The sequence below is a fragment of the Seriola aureovittata genome, chromosome 7 (assembly GCF_021018895.1).
Source record: "Seriola aureovittata isolate HTS-2021-v1 ecotype China chromosome 7, ASM2101889v1, whole genome shotgun sequence".
In the NCBI taxonomy this organism is placed as follows: Eukaryota; Metazoa; Chordata; class Actinopteri; order Carangiformes; family Carangidae; genus Seriola; species Seriola aureovittata.
This window is the reverse complement of record NC_079370.1, coordinates 10,687,414-10,713,160: the sequence shown is the minus strand read 5'-3', so window position 1 is coordinate 10,713,160 and position 25,747 is coordinate 10,687,414. Positions and strand designations below refer to the sequence as shown.

The following is a 25,747-nucleotide window of genomic DNA, read 5'->3' as shown; positions in this document are numbered from 1 at the left end:
TGACGACCTTATCCGGAGGAAGTGAAGCTCAGACGAGGCAGCTGCTTAACCGGAGGGGGAAAAAAAATCTAAAAAAAAAAAAAAAAAAAAAAAAAAAAGGCGAAGAGGAGAAAAAAAAACTTGAGTGGTTTGCAGGAATTTGGACAGATTTGGAAACTGTGTCCGAACCGTCCCGGCTCACGGGAGTTCCGGGGAGGGAGACGGAGCCGTCGGAACCGGTAAACGCCACTATTCTCCATGCAGTCTGTAGTGTTTTTGGTAGATTTTGCACGACTCTGCTGCCGCCTCTCCGCCCGTCTCCACAGCCGGAAGTCTGTGAGGATGGTCTATTGGTTTTTTTCTCTTCGCTTCAGTTTTTTTTATCCTTTTTTTTTTTTTTTTTTTTTTTTTTTTGCTTTGCTTGTTATTTTCCCAAGCAGGAGGGCACTACAGACACACTGTGCTGTCTGCTAACTGTGTGTTAATCAGCACGTCGGGCCTGATTAACCACAACATGCAAGGAGCCGAAATGGATTCCTGCTGTTGAGCTATCTTACTGTAAACATTACATATATCGGATTTGTCGGGTTTCATTGAAGTTAGCGACATTTGCTGTTTAGTTTTGCCTCTTCTGAACCAACTTATAGCTACGTAGCTGGATCTGCTGTAAATACCACAAAAATCCTAGGCAGTTACTGTATGTTCGCGCTCAAACCCGTGAACACTATACCTTACAGGTAAAGTCCAGTGAAAGTTGACCATTACATCACTTAATCGATGCTATAAACAATCCAGGAGGACAATGTCTAATACACATTTATGAAATTACGACCGTATTGAGCTAAAGACAAGCTCAACCTCAGAGACCAACATGTCATTTCTGTTTTTCTAACAGTACGGGTGGTCTTTCTCTTTCCGTCATGACTCGTCTTATTAGTTAGCTATTTAATCTTTATAATTCGTTTTATGAGATACTGTACCTCTCTTAATCTGTTTATTTATTTTTTAATTGGACTGTTATCAGTACGATCCCATAGAGCTGCCTGGGCCAAAGGCTGCTTTAACAGCAACTGCCTCAAGAGCCCCACACCTTCAAGGGCCCTCAAAACACCAGTTTCACTGTGGGGTATTTAGTTTGCGGTAATTGGATCAATAGGACTTCACAGAAGACTTTTTGACATGTCACAGTAGCAAAATCACACGTTAATGGCTGCTTCAGTTTCGGGGGTCCCGGTTTGTTGCTCACTGTCACACTGACATGTCTCACTGGGACATTTGAATTGTACAGAGCCATTGTTAATGTTATTGTGCTTTTACTTCTTTGACAAGTCAAAATATCTGGTGTAAAAATTCTGAAATTCTGTCAGGGAATATGCACCAACAAAGCTCAATATCAACTAATGGTGAAAAGGACCTTGAGGTGGGTTCAGCTTTATTACCTGATCTTGAATCTTAAAGAATGGCCTTGTGTTAAAATACAACTTTCATTATTCCAGCTGATATTTTGCTTACAAGGTGCCTATTGCTAAATTAATTAGCGCTTAATACAGTTACCTCTCAGCAAACCTGGGGCCATGTAATATTCTAGGAATAAGCCCTTAAGAATAAGACATTATTCCAGTATTTATAAGACAGACTTTATTGATCTCCAGGAGGGAAATTTAGCATATGGTCGTAGTTGCAGGAAATCACTGGTGTCATTTAGGTCTTATCCCATTATACTGCAAAGTAATAGGCCACTTAAGTATTCATTACTATTTTTAAATCATCCCAGTTGTGATGTGATGCATTTTTGTAGTGTTAATGTAGACCACATGTGCTCAGTTGCCAGTTTATCAGGTATACCGAGCTCAAACTAATGCGGTCTAATACAACAGCTTTGCTATAAATCCAACCTTCATGAAGGTTATAATGCTCAGTTTTTGTTGAAACTGTTTTAGAGACGTGCTGATTCAACTTTATGGGCATTTCGGCAGCTGTAGTGTGTGGTGCTGTTGAATTATATTGCCTTATACTAAAAGGTTTTTTCAATATATTGTCCACCACATCAACACAATAAGCTACAGCATATATAATGACCATAAAGTTAGACTTCATGTGATATTACTCTTTTGGTCTCAGTTGGATTGTGCCCTTATCTGCTTTGTCCTGTGTCCTTTTGGTTGTGTATTTGTATAGTTGGCATTTCTGTGTTTAATTATTGCTGTTTTTGTGTCATTGCAGAAATGATGGAAGATTCTCATTTTAATTCATCATATTTCTGGTCTCCCGTCCCCACTGTGCCAGGACAGGTAAGACTGGGCAACACCTGGAGAATACGTATTTTTTTGGTTGAATCAAAAACTAACAGAATCTCCTCTCTCCTGACAGATTGAAAATGCCATGTTCCTGAACAAGGTGAAAGAGCAACAAGAAAAGAATGCTTCCTTCGCTCCTTCCTCTGCATCCCACTACCAAACAGCTCTTCTCACCATCCCCACTCCTGGGGCCAAGACAGATGGAGGCGGCCAGGCTGGGAATGCGACACACCTCCACCCTCCTCACAGCACCCAGAACATCACGGTGCTGCCTGTCCCCTCCACAGGCATCATGACAGCAGGTGAGTCTGTTTCCGCACGGGGGAAGCCTCTGGGTGTTTTTTGAGACTGTTTTTGTTTATTTCGCGATACATTTGACGTAACATCTAAAGATCAAGGATGATTTCAAAACAGAACGAGACTAAAGGTTTAGGTTGGACTACGATCCCTTAAGTTTAGTTCTGAACAATATAATAAGAGCGGTATATTAAATTATTTAGTTGATGATTTCAAATTGAAGTTGCCGTTACATAGCAGCACTGTGGGCTGAGAGCAAACTTTGCCAGAAGAATGAGCCCCTGTCTGTGTCAAACTTATGCTGCATCCTCAGGGCTTTCCTCAAATAATGTAACAGTAGCATCGTGCTATCAAACTCTTCTGTAGCACCATGTTAACACTTAAACACATAACATGTTGGTAATACACTTTTGAAACTGAACATCATCAAAGTCCTGAGAAACTCCTGATCTTCAAGGGCATTGATCATCTCAAACTGTAAACTTGTGAAGAAAACTGTCCACAATTATCACCTTTGAATTCTTGGATTTTGCACTGCCTGAAGTCTCTTTAGTAAAGTGTGATTATTTTCCTTTTTCTGTCTCTTGCTGTTTCCGTCCGCCTTGTTTGGTGCAGCGGGTCTGGTCATCACGACTCCTCAGGGAACGCTGGTCTCTCCCACCTCCTCTCAGTCGTTTGTCTCTGGTCATCCAGCAACAACTATGATTGTCTCAGCACTCCATTCTCCAGGTGAAATACACATAATGACACACATACTGTATTAAGTATCTAATATATGTTTTCTAAAATGGAAAAATAGTAAGAGCTTTGCTAGAGCTTTGTTTCACCAGGACTGGGCTTCATTAAAAAAAAAAAAAGTACAAAGTTATAGATTTAAACAGGGCACCAGAAAAACTGAGCTGATAAAATCTGATTTGCAACATTTAATTCTGTTTTAGAGAGTTTGAACATGATGAGACCTGTTGGCTTTTCTGAGTGTTGTTTTTCCGAGTGTCCTTTTCATTAGGCCCTGGCTATGAGAGAGAAAATAAAATCTGATTTTCTTTAGCTCGCTCTCAGAGTTCAAAGCACATATTGATCTCAGGAGGAACAAAGCAAAAGAAGCAGAGAATTAAGAGCAAATAATCTAATTTCTTATCCAGGCTTTGTTAGTAACTTATGTTTCTACCCCTCAAATTAAAACCAGAAATATCTTCCACATGTCACAGCTTGGCCATAAAATATCAGTATGTGTTTTTATTTTTGAGCTTTTTTCTAGGAATCCATATTCACCATTTTGAGATACTCTTTTACAGACTGCTATATCACAATGACAGGAAGAGATAGTACCCACCAGGGCAAGTATAGCTAAGCGCATGGCTGCTTTTCACACCTCCAATACTAATAACATATAAGGGCAACTATCACATTCACAATTTTGTTCTGCCTGCCCACAGAAAGGAATCTTATTGTATCTTATTGTACCTTGTTAGTAGTGGAGAAGGGAAACTCAAATCCTCATTTTTAGGATTTAAAATACGAGACTTTCCGCACGGCACATTAGTTTTTAGCAAAGGTTTCTCTCCTCTCAACACACTGCTTATGATCTTGTTGTAGACAAAAAGGAAGGGGATGGGACATCCCATGTTGTTGTGATGCCGGCGCCCTCAAAACGAGGCAGAAAGAAGAAGACAACAGTGCCCAGGGTTGGTCCTGTGGGTGGACCAGGAAATGAAACGCTGATACTGGCTCATCTCACATCTGGCGGCCAGGTAGGAAAATATAGATGTAAATCTGTAATATAAAAAGATGATCAGATAAGTTAGAATTTTATTTCTGATAGGTGACATCTTTGCAGCATCACGGTGGAGACCCATATGACCTGTCTAATGAGGATGAAGACCGTGGCCCAAAAGATAGCACTAAGACATACAGGTACGGTACCGAAAAAAAAAAAAAATGCAAGCAACACCTGCTGTGTGTCCCCATTTCTCCTTGCTCTAGCTGTGGAATGCAAGCACACCTGTTCCTCTGTGTCCTGTCGAAATCAGCATAGAGATGTTGAGCTTTTATAGATGAAGTAGGCGCTGCTGGATATGAGCATCTGACACACACCCAGACACCTCTTCTAAACACACTTCACTGCATGTTGTGGCAGAACATGCCTGCTTTGTAGTGGACAGTTGATTCCTTCTCTCAATGTATTTGACATACAAATACATCAGCGCTTCATAGATGCTCTCTGCACACACTGGACATGAACCTGCCCTCTACTGTCCTCTTTGTCTTTATATAGCATGCTCTTTCAGTTGTGATCTCTCTAGCACTCTTGTGTCCTGCTCTTTCACTTTTTATAGTATCTATGTGCCTTTCCCCTTCAATTTTCACTGATATCTCCCTTGACATCTTTCCCTGTGTTTACATGTCCCTTACATTTGACTGAACCAACTTCTGTCTTCATCGATCTCTCTTTCATTATTCATTTTTCTTTGCACTTTTTTTTTTTGTCACGTCTTATTTCTCTCTGTGGGTCATTGCTTCATTTTCCTCTCTCCTTCCACCACCCTCTCCTTATTTTCCCCCTATCTCATCTTCTCTTGTTTTCTTGTATCTCCTCTTCTGTATATGTATCCTTTTTCTTCCCTCGTGTTCTTCCATCCTGCCCCCCCACCTCCCCCACCTTCCCCATTCCCCCTCCCATTTCTGTGTCTCTCCGCCTGTAGGTGCCGGATGTGTGCGGCGACCTTCTTCAGTAAGTCTGATATGCAGATCCACTCCAAGTCGCACACAGAGGCCAAACCTCACAAGTGTCCTCACTGCGCCAAGTCATTCGCCAACTCCAGCTACCTGGCCCAGCACATCCGCATCCACAGCGGGGCCAAGCCTTACACCTGCTCCTACTGCCAGAAATCTTTCAGGCAGCTCAGTCATTTACAGCAGCACACACGGTACTGCAGAACCCCCCCCCCAACCTCCTCCCCTGCCCCCTCCCCTCCCTCTTCCCTGTTACCAACCCCGTACCATACTCCCTGTCCTCTGAACTTGTCTTGCCAAATTCCTTCTTGAAGCCCAGACTCCTGTCTTCTTCTTCCTCCTGGGGAAGAGAGTAGAGCGGTGTGCAGATGAATGTTACACTGCCATGTAGATGTTGGCTCGCATGCTACCAGTTCCATCCAGAAGTGACCTTTTCAGAAAATTAGAATTCAAATCGCACCTTTTTAAGTTGGGCTTTGTCCATGAAAAGATTTTCCATAATTTATACACTAATCAGAATGGCCATTTAAAATGCATGGAGTTCTTGTTATACGAATTGACACAATGAGAATATTTGACCCTTTCTCTCTTTTATTCATTTGCCTGTGTGCACAATTCTTGCCTCCCTATGTACTGTTTGCACTGCACCATATTTTTTTTCCTGCTTTACACACCTCTCCATGTTTCTTTTGTCTGCATGTTCTGTCATCTCTTCTGCCAGGGCTTCCTCCACTGAAACACACATATACACATTTAGAAAAACATGTTGAAATGAACATTTTTTAAGCAGGCTTTGTTCCATTGAGCTTCCCCATAAAACCCATTGTGTTATTGTTTCTTATTGATGCTTTGAATGGTGATGCTCAATAGACATCCTCCGCTGTCATGCTCTTCTTTCATGCTGTTGCTGTTTTGTTTTGTTTTTCTTTTCTTTTTTTTTTCTTTTTTTTCTTTTTGGGTGTCCTCAAATCAATTTACAGTCATTTCTGGAGGCATATTGATTTGCACTGATGAATTCCAATTATTAAATTACATTATTTATTTTCACATTTTATCAATTTTGAATATATTTTAATGGAACGTCTTGTCTTTAACTCTCAAACATCTAATTCTAAAAACTGGTTCAGATGGATAGGAGTAAAATTTTGTTGATAATGTTTGATATTTATGTTATACGGAATTTAAAATAACACCTTAAACACCTTAAAATACAACTGACACTACTTACAAAGTGTAAATACTGGAGGTTTTCTTCTTTATTTACTGATGGCTGTTCAGAATTTCCATGCTTTTCTTTACTTGTATGGGATGTCCTTCTTCAAAGGTTTTGACATATTTAAGGTGGCAGAATGTGTCAAGCATAGTATCATCTTACAATCCCATGTTCCTTTCTCTGTCACCCTCCTGTCTGCCCCCATCAGGAATCACACAGAGTCAAAGCCTCACAAGTGTCCCCATTGTACCAAGTCATTTGCCAACTCTAGCTACCTGGCCCAACATGTCCGCATCCACACCGGAGTGAAACCCTACACCTGCTCCTACTGCCAAAAGTGCTTCAGACAGCTCAGTCACCTTCAGCAACACAACAGGTAAGTAAGTCACTGGTCTTGGGTTTCTCATCGAGATCTGTGTCTTTCTGCAGTCACCATGAAAAAGGATAGGAGTGCATGCACGTACATGTATGTGTTTGTATTGTGTTTTTCTACAGGATTCACACTGGAGATCGGCCATACAAGTGCTCCCATCCAGGCTGTGAGAAATCCTTCACGCAACTCTCAAATTTACAGGTGTGAAAGAATTTAGATCTCGTCTCAGGCAGTGCATGTAATGTCAATGGTATTTTTAACACTACACTGTACTGTGACCCCTTTTTTTTCAATAACCATTTTTTCTCAGTCCCACCGGCGTCAACACAACAAGGACAAGCCCTACAAGTGCACCAACTGCAATAAAGGATACATAGATGCAGCAAGCCTGGAGGTGCACATGTCCACACACACTGTCAAACACGCCAGGATCTACTCCTGTGGTCTCTGCAACCGCACTTATACCTCAGTAAGACAAATGTCCATTTCTGAAGAGCATTTCTACATGAAACACTATGAATCGCCTCACTGGCAACAGACACCTGGCAGCTACTTTACACCGTGTAGTCATGTGTCCACTGTTTCCCCTCTGCCTATCCTCCCCTCATCTCAGGAGACGTATCTGGTGAAACACATGGAGAAACACAACCCAGACCAGTTGACTGCACCAGCAGTGGTGGCACAGACGACACAACAGAACCAGAACCAAAGCCAGGCCCAGGGCCAGGCTGGAGCTCAGGGCCGGGTAGAGAGTGCAGATGGAGGATCGAGCCGCCCTGGGGGAGCTGGGAGCGGAAGAGCGGGCGGAGGCCAGCAGGGACAGAGCCAGAGCAACTACCCCCAGACAGAAAACATCCCATGTCCATTTGACCTGCACCAGTATAAGACGGTGTCTGCCAGTGACATCCAGTACAAACCAGTCAGTGTGGCTGACATTACTTCCCACAAGGACCTCTGTCTCACTGTGTCAGCATCCACCATTCAAGTGGAGCACCTCAACCCTTAGAGGTGATGAAAGAGGGTGTGTGGGGGGGTGGGGAAATTAGAATTAATTCAAGAATACAAGAAATGGAGGATGGAGAGTCAAAGGAAAAAAGCAATACTAAGATGAAACAAGAACTTTGAACATCTGACTGTGCCTGAACAATGGTTTGAGGCAGGCAGGACAAATGATATGGTGACACAATTTACTGAAGGCTATCATTTTGTTTTATTTTTTCATTTGTCTCTTATTTTCTTTCTGCCTTGCTTGATTTGTTTTCCTTTTGCCTAGCTGTCCTGTCTTAGTAGAAAGTGCATGTAAAGGCTGCAATAAAATATGTAACAGTCCATCACAGTGATGGTTTTAAAATAGGAAGAGAGTCAAAGAAACAGTGCTTCTGTTGTTTATCACCTCCTGCTCTTCCCTACAAATACAGCTTTGGCCATAGCAATTTATGGTCTCTCTGTTGACAAAATTGGTGGGTAACTGAAGGTAAATTTTTATACTTTAATACAGAGACTTTCAGTTTTTACTCAGTGTTATTACCTTTACTATGTTGTAAAATATATTACTGCAGTTAATTCTTTTTGACCTTAAAAGGGATGTAGAGGTTATTTCTTTTTCAGGAAAGAAAAAATATCAATCAAGTATATATAGATATATACTACCAGTTTATAAATAATGATTGTGTGTTTAAAGGATGTGGTAATCCATATAACCTATTTAGACCCATTCACAGGCCTTCTCATGACCTTCGGGCGAGTGATGTGCCAGTTCATGTTTCATGTAATCCTATTGTACTGCTTTGCGTGTATGTCCTAAGAGTAATGTTATCCAAATGTGTACTTGCTATTATACTTCCACAATAACATTTACAATACTTCTTTATAGACATACTTACACATCTGAAATGTGTGTTTCTTTCTGCTTATAATACAATAAATCCTGTGAAATTTTCTCATTGGCATTTTTTTCTGTTTCAGTTTAAGGCCAAATAAATTTTTTGTGCCATGCATATACACATGTACACATTTGGCTTTATCTGTCCTGTTGTTTTTATCCCAATTCTAATTTGTCAACTTTTTTGTTTGGCTGTTTTATCCTAGATTTAAAAGCCTTACCAGGGATGGGGGCAACAAATTAGCTTCAGCTAGATGCCCTATATACATCACATCTGTTGCATTGCTTATGTGTATGTAACAATGTTTATCTGTATGGTCCCTGTTAAATAAAGAAATAAGTATAATTTCCTTATGTGCCATAGTGGCTTTATGAAGGGACATTAATTTAAGGATGTGACAAAAATGTTTTATCCATTAATTATTTTCTCAATTAATTGATTAATCAGTCCATAAAATGTCAGAAAATAGTGAAAATTCCCATCACAATTTCCCATAGCTTGAGTTGACATATTAAAGGGCTTGTTTTTTCTGACAGAGTCCAAACACAGAAACATTCAATAGCAAATATTGACATTTGAGAAGCCACAATAAATACATATTTTTGGGTATTTTGACTCACAAAAATTACTTAAATAATTAACAAGTTATCAAAATAGTAGTTGATTAACTCTCTGTCTATTAATGTATTGATCAATTAATACATTTTTTCAGCTGTATATTCATTACATTTAAATACATTTTATTTTTGTTAAAAACTATTTAGAGGATTTTTGAGACACCTGAAAACACCATGCTGATTGAATTATGCATAAAGGTCTTAATGATACTGTATTTAATGATGCTCTATAGCATCCAGGTATATTTGTTGTTTCAAGCATGTCTGCCCTGCAGGAATGTGCAAATGTGTGAGGTGTTTACAAAAGTGGGCAGTACCATTAAAGCGGGGGGGGGGGGGTTTACTGTCAGATAAACCAACATTTTCACACTTAATGTCTGTAATGATACTCGTATTGAGACTGTTTAGTCGTCGGAAAGCCAACTCTAAATAGGGCAATCGAATAAAGCCACACTGATGTAAGCTCGGGCAGTTTGTGAACACTATCACTTGGTTTCGCCCACCATTCTCTGCAGTCTGCAGTGGATATGGCGTCACTTTAAAGTGTAGGAGTCGAGAAACTTCACCCATGTAAATACGGTCAAAAAGAAAGCTGTGTGACACGCTTCAGACAGCAAGACACAGTTTATATATATATATTAACCAGCTTGTTTTAAATATGCCCCGGAAAAAGCCATTTAGCAACAAACAGAAGAAGAAACAGCTGCAAGTGAAACGGGAGAGAAAGAGAGGTAACTACATTTGCCGTTAGCGTGCCATGCTAGCGTTAGCAGTTAGCTAACGGCTCTTGCACCACAGCTAACTAAACGTAGTTCAGCAGCAAACTGTTTGCTTGTCTGTGAGTCTGTGTAGTGTTGAGTAAAATTCTCATGTAAACCTTAAGGGCACTTAGCCTGTAAAATAAACCTGTATGTTTTGTGTTAGCTAGCTGTGATAACAAGTAGTGTGACAACTTGCCCTCGAACTTGACCAGTGTATAAGGCACGACACAACAGTACAATCTTGTTTGTTACAGAAGCATGAGAAATTACATGTTTGTATGATTTTTGGTCCTTAACAAAGTGAGGCTGTGGGGCAATGTACTGTTACCCAGAGGTTAATGTCAGACAGCACTCAATAGTGATAATGTGATGGTTAAATGATTTCCAGCGTGCCTGTGGGTTTTCCATTTGAATGTACTTATGCTGTTGCTGCTCTTTTCTGTTCTTACTTTTTTCTGTTTTTAATGCATTGTGTAAAGCACTTTGAATTGCCCTAATGTGTGCAATGTGCCATACAAGTAATTTTGACTTGCCTTAATTGCCACCAAATTTAGAACATTCATCAGAATATCATTTTGATATTCAAAAAAATGTAGACTGTACAGACTGTGTACCTCACCAAGGAGTAGTTATTACATTTCAAAAATTTATTTCTGTATTTCTGAGTTCAGTCATACCATAATTTGCAAGACAATGATCAATTTTTAAATACAGGCCTGTAGTCTCAAACAAGCAGTGTTAATCAAGGATTTTCTTCTCACATTGTCCAACACAAACGTCTTAAGATACATATATTTAAGATTATTTAAAATCATTTTGGATTATGATTTTCATTTTAAGAAGTATAAAATTCTGACAGAATGTGTATTTAAAAAAACCCTGTTATTAAAAGCAAGATCAAATCATCTGTACATGGTGGTTAATTATTTCATAAGTGCAGGAGGCCACTGTAGAGTCAGTGTATACTTATCATCAAATTAGTAAAATGTCAGAATAATTTGAAACAAGTACCTCTTAGTTTCTGTATTAAAAGCATTTTGCTGTTCATTTCATTTGTTAGTATTTAACCTTGTGAAATTGCCACACTTCCTAGATGGGGACGTGGTTTAAGACACCTGATTAGAGACATTATATTACGGCTGCAACTAAGAACTATTTTCATTGTAGATTAATCAATGAAATGTCAATAAAGTACTGAAAAATGCCTGTTAAAATTTTCCAGAGTCCAAGGTAATCTCTTCAAATGTCTTGAATGTTGTCGGTGTAAAACCCAAAGATAATCACTTTACTATCATGTACAACAAAGAAAAGCATCAAACACTCACATTTGAGCAAGAGCATTTCAAGCAGAAACCAGTAAATGTTGGCATTTTTGCTTAAAAAATTATGAAAACAATTATTTGATGATCAAAATAGGTGCAGATTAATCCAATCAATTAATTCACTAATCATATTGTATGCCTGTGTTTGACTGTGATTCCTGACTTTTGCACCTGACTTCCAGGTGACACAGGTTCTGGCCCTAGTAGTCGCAATGCCAGTGTGGAGCGAGGAGGAGAGCGACAGTCAGATACCTCTGACAGTGAGACCACTGATATTAGGAGAATAAACCAGCAGCCCTTCGGCAGAGAAGGTAGATATGACCCCAACAGGTGAGTTGTCAGTATCATTGCTAATGCTCACTTTGATTGACTTAAATTAAAAGGATGATATTGTCAATGATCTAAGATTCTGCTGAGATTAATGCAGATTTTGTACAGAGTGTCTGTCATTTGTCATTTATAGAAACTTAAAATGCATTGCCTGGAGCACTAGCAGTACACTTGAATTAGGAGAAAATGGCTACCTTATGCTAATTAATTGGAGCAATATGTTAGAGCATGCAGATAATAAACGAAAAGTAGGCCTGCTTTTCAACACTGTATTTTAGTGACTTTACTTTATTTGAAATGGCCTATATCTAGATTACTTGATTACTTAGGCTGTAGTGAAGCCCATGTTGTATAACGTCAGTGGTCTTATGTACAATCTATTTAGTCTTATCTAAATAAAAGTAAATGAGCAAAATTTATACTAAATCATCACTTTTAAGATATAGCAAAGCACAGTCTGACAAAGTAACCCTCTTAATACCTCCTTCTTACTCCTCTCTTCAGGTTCCGACTGCACTTTGAGAAAGAGAGTAAAGAGGAGGTGGAAAAGAGGAAGAAGATGGCCAGAGAGAATGTGTTGCAGCCAGTCTCAGACAAAGAACTTGAAGTCAGCATCAACGACATCTATCCCTCAGAGAAAGGTCTGGCTGTTTCTTTAATGCTTTCCACATGACAGTCTCAAAATAAGCCAAACAGATGAACGGAGTAAATTAATGGAGTGGGTCACTGCTTGTCACACTGAAACTTGATTATCCACTGCCAGGTCTTGGTTTCCCACGACGGCCGTCCTGGAATTATGAAATGACACGAGAGAACCTGTTGAGGAAAGAGGAGAAGTCGTACAGAGAATACCTGGATGATCTTCACTCCAGAAACCCACTTGGCTCTCTCAGCCACTTTGAACACAATCTAGAGGTAACTAAGTTAACAAGTCTTTGCACTGATATGCATTGTCAGCTGTGACACCTTTATAAAGACAGGTATGTCAGCTGAATCAGCTCAATTTAGCATAGGTGGACTCCAATCAAGGTGTAGAAACATCTCAAAGATGATCAAAAGAAATGGGAGGCACCAGAGCTAAATTTTAAGTGTCATAGCTAAGGGTCTGAATACTTATGTAAATGTGGTATTTCAGTTTTTCCTTTTTAATAAATTACCAAAAATTTCTAAAATTATATTTTTGCTTTGTCGTTATAGGGCATTGACTGAAGCTTGATGATGGGAAAAAATTATTATTTTTATTTTAGCCCAAGGCTGCAACATAACAAAATGTGAAAACAAATGAAGGGGTCTGAATACTTTCTGAATGCACTGTACATTATGGGGCAGGCTACTCCTCCCAAAACGTAGGCCAAGAATATAACTCATTTTCATTCCTATTTTTGAGTCAGTAAACACTTTTTTTTTTTTTTTTTTTTTTTTTTTTTTTTATAAATAATGTTTTCTTTCATAAGATGTGTACTCTTATATTGCCAATAGAGTGAAAAAAGGTAGAATCATGTTTTGAGAAGAGTATCCCTTTTAATACGACGATATATTACCATCGCCATAAAAAAACAAACAACAAGGAATACTATGATAAAAATTTTAGGTCATAACAAGTCAGACCAAACCTGGTTTTCTAGTGTACCAGGATCAGGCAATATTACAGTTCGTCAGTGCACACACTAGCTTTTGACGCTCTCTGTCCTTAATATAATTTTGATTTTTTTCGGCTGAGACTATTAGGTTTAGCATGTAGTCAAAGAACCACGTTTGTTATATAAGGACCAGGTTTTTGTTGGCAAAAAGTTCACACTGACATCAGAATGTAGTGCAGCAAACTACTCATTTGCCAGCACCTTTCCTGTGCAAGATGGTTTGCCTGTAACTGATAATTATCCTTGAAACGTTCTTTGCCACTTTCACCTAAAAATAGAACTGTTGAGGCTGTTATCCACTGTATAATCCAGGATTCATTCTTAAACTGAATACTTCATGCTGGTAAAGTTACATCACGTAGCGATCTGTGAAGAGCATTGTGTGAGGAGTATTGTATGACATACCTGCATGTTGTCTTTTACCTTCTGGCAACAAAGTCATCATATCATCATCATATATTACCTACATGCTGTGTTATTGCTCAGACTGTGAAAATGGTAACACAGTTTTTCAAAATTAAAAACCCAGCAGATCATTTAATTTCAAAGCGTGGGTTGAGCTCAGGAGGCACATCACAGCAGAAGCAGGGCTGTAGCAGCTAGTGGTGTAATAAGTGACTCTCATTAATCTAGAGATGATGTCTATTTAAATGGTGCTGAGGATCAAAGCAGTAGAAAAAAACATATGAATAAGCTGCTTGTTTGAACATGTTGTTTTGCCTCTGTGACTGGATATTGGTTTCATAGCATCAAAACTGAGACTCGCATAAAATAGAATATTCATTCATTTTCTACCGCTTATCCTCTACTAGGGTCGCGGGGGGGGCTGGAGCCTATCCCAGCATCTTTTCGGGCGAGAAGCGGGGTACGCCCTGGACAGGTCGCCAGTCCATCGCAGGGCAAACACATAGAGACAGACAAGCATTCACACTCACAGCCACACCTATGGTCAATTTAGAGTATCCAATTAGCCTAGTCCCCATTTTGCATGTCTTTGGACTGTGGGAGGAAGCCGGAGTACCCGGAGAGAACCCACACTTGCACGAGGAGAACATGCAAACTCCACACAGAAAGATCCCACGGCCGAGCCGGGACTCGAACCCGGAACCTTCTTGCTGTGAGGCGACAGCGCTAACCACTGCACCACCGTGCAAAATAGAATAATCAATATTAATTAAAATAATTTTAAATATCCTAATTTTTTCCCATTCTTTCCTAATAAAAGTCTAATGCAGAGAAAGAGAGATAACCTAAATTCATAGATATTCTATTTACTTTACAATATTATACCTAACCATACTTCGCACTGTTTTTTTCCTTTGTTTTAGACATGGAGGCAGTTATGGAGAGTGTTGGAGATGTCCGATGTCATTCTGCTCATTGTGGACATCAGGCATCCGGTAAGTGATGTTGTTAGCAGAAGCCTGCAGAGTGGATCAGGCCACTAGATGGAGACACTTTCAAGATTCATCTCAATAACTGATCTGGTGTCTATTCTGTATCACTTCATTTACCTGACACATTTTAAAAATTGTTATGTATTTTTGGTGACAATTTGGTCATCAAAAATAATTGAAGAGACTTTCTTCTTATACTAGGACGACACTTGTATAATGCTGTATCCTGGAATGTGTCAAGACAAAATAAAAGTAAAATTGACAAGATAGAAAAGGTTAAGGACAGCTTTTACTGAACATTGAGGTAGATTGAAGGCAAAGAAAAATAAAAATAGATAACATTATCCAACCTATTACCTCAGCTTAATAGACAAATGTTACTAGGTCTGAGCTTAATGTTTGACAACAAATTATAGGGTTATATTTTATGTTCGGATAAATATGAAGTTCCAATCAGTAGCTCAGTCTCTCAGAGGATTTCAGACTGGCCATTTGTTTCCCCTTCATTAGTTTCTCATAAGATCTTAAATACATTGTTGTGATCTTGCTGATGAAGTGAGGGAAAATGGTTGTATTTAACTTTCTACTCTGTGCATTGTGTGACAGTGTGACTTAAGGCTCATGATTGAAAATGAAAATGAAACCCACTTCTCAGGATCTAATTATAAGACATCTGCTTCTGACATACTTTATTTCTAACTTTCATTCCAGATATACTTCATTCATTCACTAATTCACTTTCTCTATTTAGAGTTTCCAGTTTCATTGCAAATTTAAAAACAGCACAACTCAATGATTTGTGGTTTATTTGTTGAATAGGCCATTATTATTAATTTAACAAGGTGTGTCCTCATGTTAACCACTGGCTAGGTGCTGCAGTTCCCTCCAGCTGTGTACCACTACATCACAGGAGAGCTACAGAAGCAGGTGGTCCTGGTGTTGAACAAAGCCGACCTGTGTCCTCCCCCACTGGTGATTGCCTGGAAACACTACATGACCTCTCAATTCCCGCACCTGCAAATAGTCTGCTTCACCTCCCACCCTGGACAGCCCTACAGCACAGGTGAGGAGAGGGAGAATGGGGGAAGAGAAAAAATGGTGGATTTTGGTGGATAGTGACACTTATAATAATATGATATCAGAAGGACAGGGAAATTGAAATGTAACTGAAACTCACTGAACGTTTTTCAGAGCAATATCACCAGAATAGCCTGCTGTGTTCACAGCTCTTGTTACAATAAGAATAACTATCTCTCTGTGCTGGCTTGTAGTGCTCCAGAAGAAGAGGATGAGGAAGAAGGCTAACTGGAGTCATGCTGGAGGTCCTATAGATATCCTGAAGGCCTGTCAGGATATCACAACAGGGAGAGGTGTGTGTCTGCTCTTCATCTAGCATACTTACATAATAAAACCATTGTAAAAGCACAGGCCACATTAAGATGTCCACATTTGTGTTATCTCTTGTTTCTTCACAGTTGACTTGTCCAGCTGGGAGCAGAAGATCCAGAGAGATGCTGTTGCAGAGAGATTTGGTGGGGAACGTGCAGATGACGGAGTGGAGTCGGTTCTGATGGAGCATCAAAGTGACAGTGCTATGGAGATGAGCAGCCTATCACAGGAGCTCTACAAAGATGGGGTTCTCACATTGGGCTGTATAGGTATGATACGTCTGTGTTGGCAGAGAAATGGAGCTGTGTAGACAGGTTGACTGAACAAATCCTTAAAACAAATCCAAAGAAGATCTTACCAGTTTTTGGTAACACCAGATAATTACATCACAATCTCAAGCAATCCCAAGATTTACCAAGAGTAATAAGATAAAGCCTCTCTGTCTCTCTATTTTACTGTGATGGAGAACAACAGGGTCCATGCTATCTCTTATTACACTTGTTGGATATGTCACCCTGTTTAAAATCCACAGTGCTTCAATGAGATATTCTAAGAGTAAAAAGTATTCTTGCTCGACTATAATGGACAGACCAAATGTCTTTGACATATGAAAAACGTCTCTATATGAAGTAAATAAACCTACATCTTCTTGTCTGAAATATACTGTAGTTCAAGGCTGAAAAACTGAACGAAGATCATAATTTGTAGATATTAAAGACTGATCATAAACTCGTCCTGTTTTCTCAGGCTTTCCAAATGTTGGTAAGTCATCTGTTATAAACAGCCTGGTTGGGAGGAAGGTGGTGAGCGTGTCTCGAACCCCAGGCCACACCAAATACTTCCAGACCTACTACCTCACCCCAACAGTGAAACTCTGCGACTGCCCTGGACTGGTCTTTCCCTCGCGTGTCAACAAACAGTTACAGGTACAAACTCACTTTTGTGTACTAGAGAGCAGATGTGATTTTGAGTTTACTCGGCTGTTTAGGCTCAGTGGAACCTTAACTGTGTTGAACAGCACATTCACACAGCTCTGGGAAAATGACTTATTGATTTTATACATTCCCACTTGATGTGTTTCAAAAACTCAAGGGTTGTTTGTTGTGATGGTTGTTCAACTTTTCAAGCTGTTTTTTTGATACTATCTTGCCATTTTCAATCATGATTTTGTACCTGACTTTGTTTGTTTGTTTTTTTTCATTGAGCTTTTTCTTCTCTTGCTTGTTTTTTTTTTGTTTGTTTTTTTAACCTTTGACTTTATTTTTATGTTCTGTAGATTCTTGCTGGCATCTACCCAGTGTCTCAGCTGCAGGAGCCCTACAGCTCAGTTGGTTATCTGTGCGAGAGGACTGCGTTCCTCTCTGTGCTGAAGCTCCAACATCCCAGTTTGATGGAGAATGAACCCCATAACAGAAACCAGAGGTCTGAAGAGTTTAGCTGGACTGCGTGGGATGTGTGTGAGGGTAAGACAATTTGCAGTGACACCAAGCATTTAATATTGTGTGAGTTTGTAAGACTTTGGGAATCATGGTTGCACAGTAGCTCACCCACTTTACCACTACTTACCAGCACCCATGTCATGGCCCATTATTGATTGTAATACAGTATATCAACATCTGGTGTTATTCTTTCTTCTTTCTTATTTTTAACTAATCCCATCGAAAAACTAAAACCAACAATGCTATTTTAGTCTGTCTCTCAATGGTTTCTGAAATCCCTAGCCTTTCTGTAGCCCTCAGCCCCAAGCTCATTTATTCCTAGCAGCGCTGTTAATGTTCAGAACTGAGTTACAAATATACTGAACAAAAATATAAATGCAACACTTTTGTTTTCACTCCCATTTTTCATGAGTTGAAATGAATGATCTTAGATTTTTTTCTACAAACACAGAGGGTTTATTTCTCTTATATTTTATGTTAGTGAGCATTTCTCCTTTACCAAGACAATCCATCCACCTGACAGGTGTAACCAGATGCTGATTACACAGGGTGATTATTGCACAGGTGTGCCTTGGGCTGTTCATAATAAAAGGCCACTCTAAATTCTTAGATCTTTATTTAAACTCACGAAAAATGGTGAGTAAAAACAAAAGTGTTGCATTCATATTTATGTTCAGTATGTATGATTTCATTGTTTCGATCATAAAAGGGATAAATCATTTCGCTAAAACAGCTGGGTAGTTTTGAGCAAATGTTAATCAAACAGGAGTAAATACTGTATTTTTTTGCGTACCCAGGTTGATTACCTGGTAGAGCACGTACCATGTACTTAAGCTGAGTCCTTGCTGCAGCGTTCGGGGTTGAGGCTCTTTACTGGATGTCATTCGCTCTCTCTCCCTTGACTTTCCTGTGTATCTCTGCTGTCACACACACACAAAAAAGCTGAAAAATGCCAGAAAAAATAATCTTTAAAAAAAATACCCATGTTCGTTTTAATGAAAAACATGTCATTGATGGGTTTTTAATGGTTTTTGGAGAAGAGCGGATATCCATTGCACAAAGGAATAAGCCAGACAAGCCAGATGTTTCTTTTATTTATGGCTAATACCATGATGTGTTATAGTGTCACCAAGACCCCTCTCTTCCATATCTGTTTGTGTTCTTAAGCCTGGGCAGAGAGGAGAGGATATAAGACAGCAAAAGCAGCTCGCAACGATGTTTATCGTGCTGCTAATAGTCTCCTGCGGTTGGCAATTGATGGCAGATTGTGCCTTTGCCTCAGACCACCTGGCTACAGCTGCCTCAGAGGTAAAAGAGTCTCCTCCATGACTAATAATTTCAGCTACAAGTGTTTTTGAAAAGTTGCAGCTGCAGGTGGGTAGAATTAATTTGTTTTTGGGATTATGTATGGTCTACAGAGCATTGGGAAAATCACCCGGATTTGCCAGAGATTATGGCTCTACAAGGACGGACGACAGAGGAGGAAGGGACAGGAGAGAGGGACGATGAGGAGGACGGAGAGTCCAGTACCGAGCCAGAGGAGGAGAGAGACAGGGATGCAGATGATGATGAGGACGGAGATGGGGATGATGAAGATGAGGGGTTTGGACATCCAAGACGGAAGGACGATAAGCCATCTGGCTTCACCGTTAACATGTACAATGTCCTCCGGGAAAATGAGTGTGAGTGATAACAGAGGGAAAGATGAGCAGGAATAAGTTGTTTCTCTTCCCTGACTTTTCCCCAGTGCACTTTTCATTCCTTTTATTTGCCAAAACTTGCTTTCCTTCTGCGTATCGACTCCTCATATCACTTGCTTCTCTGTACATGAACATGATCTATTCTAATGAATTCCCCCCATCTTCTTCTCCCAATAATATACAGAGCATATTCATGTATTCCATGTTGTGCCTCTGCTCCGCTTGTTCTTTAATGTTGCTTCTAGGAATGGATTTGGTTTGGTTTGATTTAATCTTTCTTTTTGCATGTAGTTCTCAAAGACAAATGAACAAGTTACTTCCCTAAGCCTGGAATAATCAACCAACTGGTTTTCAATCTCTTTATTGATAAGTGACCTCACAGCTGAGATGCCAAAGTTCAGGAAAGGTTGAAAAAACAAATCAGATGCACTGTCGATATGATGTCATTCACTGGAGCAGCCTTTTGGCTCACAGAGCAGCTTGAGATTTAAGACCACAACTCTAAATCTTCTTATAGACCATAGTATGTCTCAACTTTGGTTTGGGTGTGGGACGTGATATGAGCGATAAAACCAATATTTCTTCACACAGTTTTTCAGTTACGAGTATTACGATTCTGTTAGAGGTTCATTTGTCTGAACTTGGTTATTATTTAGATGATCCTGTATCGAGAGTGGTATTTTATCAGGTGTGATTCTACACAGTCAACAATACATTTCAGAAAATTTCTGGGATTGGGGGAGGGAAAGGGGTGTTGAATCCTGTATTGCTGGAATAGGCTGTTTCAAGAATTTAACCTGTAGTGTTTTAACTACTGCAAAAATTATCCTTAGATGCTGATGGAGAGCTAAAGTATTTAGAGTAGGATTTGGCTACAGTCATTCAAGTTTTAATGCTAATGGCAGCACAGTGGAACTGAGCCATTTGAGACTGCTTAAAAATCAGTTATAGGTATAGTTTGACATATTTGCACATATGTTTATTGGCTTTCTTGCCAAGAATTAGATGAGAAGATTGATGCCACTCACATCTGTACGGCAAATATGAAGTTGGAGACAGGAGAAGGTTAGTTTAGCTTAGCTGGCTCTACCAGCACCTCCAAAGATAACTATTATTATTATATTTTGTTTGTTTAAGATGTGCAAAAACTGAAGTGTAAATATTACACACTGTGGATTTACAGCAGGGTAATTGTTGCATTATTTCTTGGTGCCAGGCTAACAGTGGAGAGCCCAGGTAGTTACTTCACCTGACTGAGCATTAGAGGTACTGGTAGTCTGAGTTTGTTACCTTTGGACAGAGCCAGGCCCGTTTCCAGTCTTTGTGCTAAGCTAAGCTAACTGGCTGCTGGCTGTGCCATATGAGAGAGGTATCGATCTTCTCATCTGACTCTCGTCAAGAAAGTGATAAAGTATCTTTACGAAAATGTCAGAACTGTTTCTTTAACCACACAGAAAGAGAGACTGGTCTCTACAGCTCCCATCTGTCCTTCATTATAAATAACATTACACACTCCATCTTTGCAATGTTGTTGGTTTTATGAAATATAATTACTACAGTGTTCAAATTCAAAATCTGGTCCTGTGATGCTGTTAAAACACCTGCTACAGACATTCCTTATTCTTGGTCAACACTTTTTTTTATATAACTTTCTCTTGAAACTAGAAAACTGGCAGCTGTCTGACCAGTCTCTCTCTCTATCTCTCTCTCTCTCTCTCTACCTCTCTCTTTCACTCTCTCTCTCGATCTAACTCTCTCTCTCTCTCTCTTTCACTCTACCTTTCTTTCTCTCTCTCTGTGTGTGTGATGGCCCCGCTACAATCCTGAGTGCTGTATTATTGTGTGCTGCTTCATGTGTTCACTGAGGGAACTCTACAGCACAGTGCTGTGTTACCATGTAATGCATCACACTGCAGCCACATGCAGTCATTTCTACCATTGGTACAATGTGAAGCAGTTACTCAACACTACCATGATGTTGGAGACAGCAGACTTTTTGCTGTGTTGATGTGGATTTTTGTTTATTGGAAATATTCAAACTGGCGTTATCTAGAGAATGTGGTGTGAAGGCTTGAGGTGTGTTCAGGCTATTTGCTGCATTCCTCATTTCATTCCTAGTATGCCTAATGACGAACTGGACTGCTTTCTGCAATAAAAGAAAATATTCCTCTAAACCATCTTGGTGTTTGTAAGTGGGTTCTTATTGTGTTTAATGATATCTTTGCAATATTTGCTTTTTATGATGATGATGTAATGATAATGAGATAATGCATGGAGATTATAAAATATATAGTCAGGGAAAGATGTTTCAAGGACAATCTCTCCACATTTTATTTTTACTATTAACGTGACTGACTGATCACAATTCTACCACTGGACACCCGAATGCCTCGTGACTGAGTTCAAGTTTCCCCATATGAACATTGCTCTTTCAAAATGAATTGCTTCAAACAGTTTCTATTAGGCGTTCGTTTACAGCCTGCAGTGTTGCATTTGAAGTGAATGCTGAGACAACATCTCAAAGTGCACTTTGAGTATATATTGTAGACCTATATATAGACATTATGTGTATATATACACAATGTTCTATGAAACCACAAACGATCTTGGGCCATCAAAGGAATAGAATGATTTTCTTTATTTTACCATTGTCTCTCTACTATAATTGAATCCCCTTTGACCAGCCTTGGCCACTGTGAAGGCATTCCAAGGCAATGCATTTGTTAGGCAGTCACCACCACACTCTTGACCTTTGTGTAGTGCATGTGCAAAAGCAGAGGGCAGGCGTTGCTCAGTGTTCACACAGTGACAATGTCATCATGGATAAACCTCCCGGGTCTCAGCCTGAAGAATACCCATGGCCTTTCTTAGGCAGTTGTATACAAAACCAAACTGACAATCCTTGTAGTTTCCCATGAATAGTGGGGTGTTTTTTAATTTCTTTTTAGTGTTTGTTAATGTATGACCGATGAACAAGTAGGTACCTTTTGCAATTAACTTAACTGAGCAGCATTTTTAGCTGACATTTGACTTTTTTGTACTATTTTATTTGTTGGAATATCATATCACATGTACATTGTCAATTTTCTCATTTTACAAAGTAGCTTGAACTATCTTTTCTAAGTAGCTTTAGTTAACTAAGCTAGATGTCTCCCTATGGAAGCTTTGCTGCAGTAGAGGACTGTGAACAGAAAGAGGACTGAGGCTCCTTCAGAGCTGAAGTTGACCATAAAGAGAACTGGGTCCTCTTTCAAATTAAAATGCACTGCAAGAAGAACTCGTTTCTGTTGGTCCACTTTAACAGGACTGAGTTTGGTTCATTTAAAGAGGACTTTATGTGAACACCATAGACTGTAAGCTGAAAACATCCTGATATTCTATCTCTTCTAACTTTGTCTCTCTGAGTTATAATTTTGTGATTAAATAGAGCCAATGCCACAGCACAGATGTTATCTTTAACTGTGAATGTTTGTCAGAAAACATTGTGGTTTTAAAATCAGGATTTTATCAGTGCAGAGCAGCAGCACAATGGGCCGTGTTTCAGTCACTATTTCATTGTTCCTTTGTCTAACAGGAGCAGAAAAACATATAAGGTAAATAAGAACAGCTTTATTGGAAATTTGGTTGTATTAAAACACTACATGAGCACAGGGAGTAGGAGAGAAGCAAACAGATAAAGGCCTGAAAACAGCTGACACTTGGCAGAATGCAAATAACCTACGCCACGGTCCAGCCATGTACCAGGTTTCGAACTAATCTTGTTGAAAAAGTCACTCGCACAGCACTCGTCAAGCAACTCCCTAATTTCAAATGTACATCATTAAACCAAGAAGAGATGATGTGTGATCTCCTCCTTTAATTGATTTGACGAAACTTGACGGGAGGTTTGTGATCAAGTGGACAGCTTGGACATGTTTAGATGAGCTTTGTCAGACTAATTACACTTGCATCCTGCCTGAATGCCAAATAGACACAGGCATAAATTTATTCTCATGGACATGTTAGAGCTTTATGGCTAAAGTTGTATTGTAATAAGTTAGGGGACTTCCTTTTATTAGTACCAAAGACAGATAATTACAATGATGAGATTTACTGATTGCAACAATCAGCTGCACTCTACACACATCTAATTAAAAATCCTCCCAAACTACTTAATTGGTGAATTTACAGATGGGCGATATCGAAGCAGATAGCATGAAATGAAGTAAAATGTACCCAACCACAAAATCATTAAGGAATAATTCAACTCATTAGCAAGCTTGAGCTAAACATGACTTCTTGACATGTTAAACTAATTATTTCAAAATATTTGTGCATGTGGAGACACAACTATTAGCTCTGTAATGACAAGATTTTATTGTTAATGTATTATGGGGTAGATTCCAAACTGTATAGGAGATGTGGAAGATGAATACATGAATAGTCCGATATTAAAAGCTATTAGCTTCTGCAATGCCATAAATCATCTTGAAAGACGATGTTTGAAGAATCCCATATTTCATTTTAAGAAAGTACTTGGAATGTACTGTATGTGATTTATTTGTCCTCTAAAGAGGCGTCTGATCACTTGAAAAGGTGCTGCAGAGGAATAAGTTGTGAGTCTGCTTCTATTCTAATCGTGTTTGTTTATCAAAGCACCTCCAATTTTCAGTTTCATTCCACTGTGTGTCTTACATGACTACATTTAATAAAACAGGATATGCTTGGGAGGAAGAGAGTGACTTGAGCAATAAAACATAACTCAGAGTGTTGTCCACTGCGTCACTGCTTTTATTAACTGTGAAGCATATGGAATAAATTGTCACCTGAACCAGCTTCTAATAAAATGATTTCCAGAGTCATCTGTTGAACATTTGAAACACAGAGATTTATGGCCCATCTGAGTGCTCTATTTCAGTGTTATCGTGGGATGATTGGATTGACAGTGTTTGTATAATTATTCATACTCGACACCTATCCAATCCCCTTGTCAGAGTAAATCTGGCTGCTGCTATTATCTCATTATGTTTATTGTGACCCATTGGGCACCATCCATGAGCGAGCTGAGATGGTGCGATGATAATCATCACTGAGGGTTGCCGTAATCGTTATTTACGGGGTGGAAGTGGGTGGAAATCCCCTCATTTCGCATAATTTGGATTCGGTGCCAACTCGTATGGTACTCGGAGATGCTATTTGCTGACTAGATAAACTCAGAGGAGGCAAGAGTGGAATCATCTGGAACTGCTTCCGATTCACAGCCGGAGCCATGAGCTGCTTAATTTCCCCAGCTAGAGCTCTAACTATGTTGTGGCCCTCAAACCTGTATGGCAGTAATTACAGCCAGACAAAGACCCCAGATTTACTGGAGCATGACACCATAAATTTCAAAACTGTTAATTAAATTCTGCTGTGTTATGCCCATGTGGTTTGAATTTGATCTTTTCTTTTTTTTCTTCTTCTTCTTGTTGCAACGCTTTCTCATGACGCCATCAGGTTGTTGTGGGGACTCTCGCCCTTTTTTCCCCTTTTCCCCTCCTTCTGTTGTTTGCCCCGTTCTTACTCCCAATGTGACCCCAGCTAACATGTGGGTGAGGCCAGGCAGTAATTAATTGGTTTCATATGAGAACCGGAGCATAAGCAGAGCCGAAAAATTCATTAGTCTGGTTTTATATGCTCCCCTGGGCTCTGCAGGCGCGCACACACACACACTCACACATGCGCACACATACAGGTGAGATAGAGAGTGAGTGTAAAGTTGTAAAAAGCTTTCAGGATGAGGGAGAACAACAATACGTTCAAGTGTGTTTGGGCTCCCTTAATGACGAAAACTGAAATCAAATGTCCCAGCTGGGTTTATAGAAACAACCAAACTGCAGTTAGTCTCATTATAGTGAATTATAGTTCTGCATCTCAGCTGGCAGGTGAACCTCTGTGGTCACTAGAGGGCTATCAAAGCCAGCATTAGTATAAGTCTTAGCTGCCGTTAGTAGTCTGGTGTATTGAGCTGATTGTGCACATGCTTCTCATTTGTGGTGTTAACAGTGTGTATGTGCACTATGTGTCACATGATATTACAACCATGTTCAGCTTTATCACCTTTTAGAAAAGTGTGTGTGTAACAAGTTATGTGGGCGCATGCAGTCATTTACAAACAGCTTTCCGATCTGTGTGTGTTATCAGAGTGTGAAGAGGTCAACGCGCGCTGGTTTCACAATGCAGTTGTTTTTCATCTTACATGTATTCCTGGAGGTTTGACCTCTTGTTAGACAATTTCCTCTCTCTCCATATAGTAGGTGATGTTGTTCTAGAAATCCCTGCTGTGCTGCTGCTGTTAGCAGAGTCACACATTTTTCATTCACATACAGAGACCACACACACACACACACACACACACT

At 39.6% G+C, this 25,747-nt stretch overlaps 2 protein-coding genes across 6 annotated transcripts; both read left to right on the top strand.

Annotated features, from left to right (window-relative positions):
• Nucleotides 1–8: 8 nt before the first annotated feature.
• Nucleotides 9–8,831, top strand: znf384b (zinc finger protein 384 b). 5 transcript variants are annotated; one of them, XM_056380257.1, is made up of 11 exons: nucleotides 9–218; nucleotides 2,203–2,270; nucleotides 2,350–2,578; nucleotides 3,189–3,302; nucleotides 4,170–4,324; nucleotides 4,411–4,487; nucleotides 5,276–5,500; nucleotides 6,728–6,895; nucleotides 7,015–7,093; nucleotides 7,203–7,361; nucleotides 7,506–8,831. In XM_056380257.1, the coding sequence occupies exons 2-11, from the start codon at nucleotides 2,205–2,207 to the stop codon at nucleotides 7,896–7,898; spliced, it is 1,665 nt and encodes a 554-aa protein (XP_056236232.1). In that variant the 5' UTR covers nucleotides 9–218; nucleotides 2,203–2,204; the 3' UTR covers nucleotides 7,899–8,831. The 5 variants fall into 5 exon arrangements, with proteins under 5 accessions (XP_056236232.1, XP_056236234.1, XP_056236230.1 ...); XM_056380255.1 differs by having other exon boundaries at nucleotides 10–218; nucleotides 4,396–4,487; XM_056380256.1 differs by lacking the exon at nucleotides 9–218 and adding an exon at nucleotides 440–716 and having other exon boundaries at nucleotides 4,396–4,487.
• A 1,088-nt stretch (nucleotides 8,832–9,919) lies between these two features.
• Nucleotides 9,920–21,548, top strand: gnl1 (guanine nucleotide binding protein-like 1). Its single transcript, XM_056380238.1, has 12 exons — nucleotides 9,920–10,123; nucleotides 11,658–11,805; nucleotides 12,310–12,446; nucleotides 12,569–12,720; nucleotides 14,774–14,845; nucleotides 15,713–15,905; nucleotides 16,114–16,212; nucleotides 16,318–16,500; nucleotides 16,979–17,157; nucleotides 17,508–17,694; nucleotides 18,838–18,978; nucleotides 19,089–21,548. The coding sequence occupies exons 1-12, from the start codon at nucleotides 10,051–10,053 to the stop codon at nucleotides 19,358–19,360; spliced, it is 1,836 nt and encodes a 611-aa protein (XP_056236213.1). The 5' UTR covers nucleotides 9,920–10,050; the 3' UTR covers nucleotides 19,361–21,548.
• The last annotated feature ends 4,199 nt before the right edge of the window (nucleotides 21,549–25,747 follow it).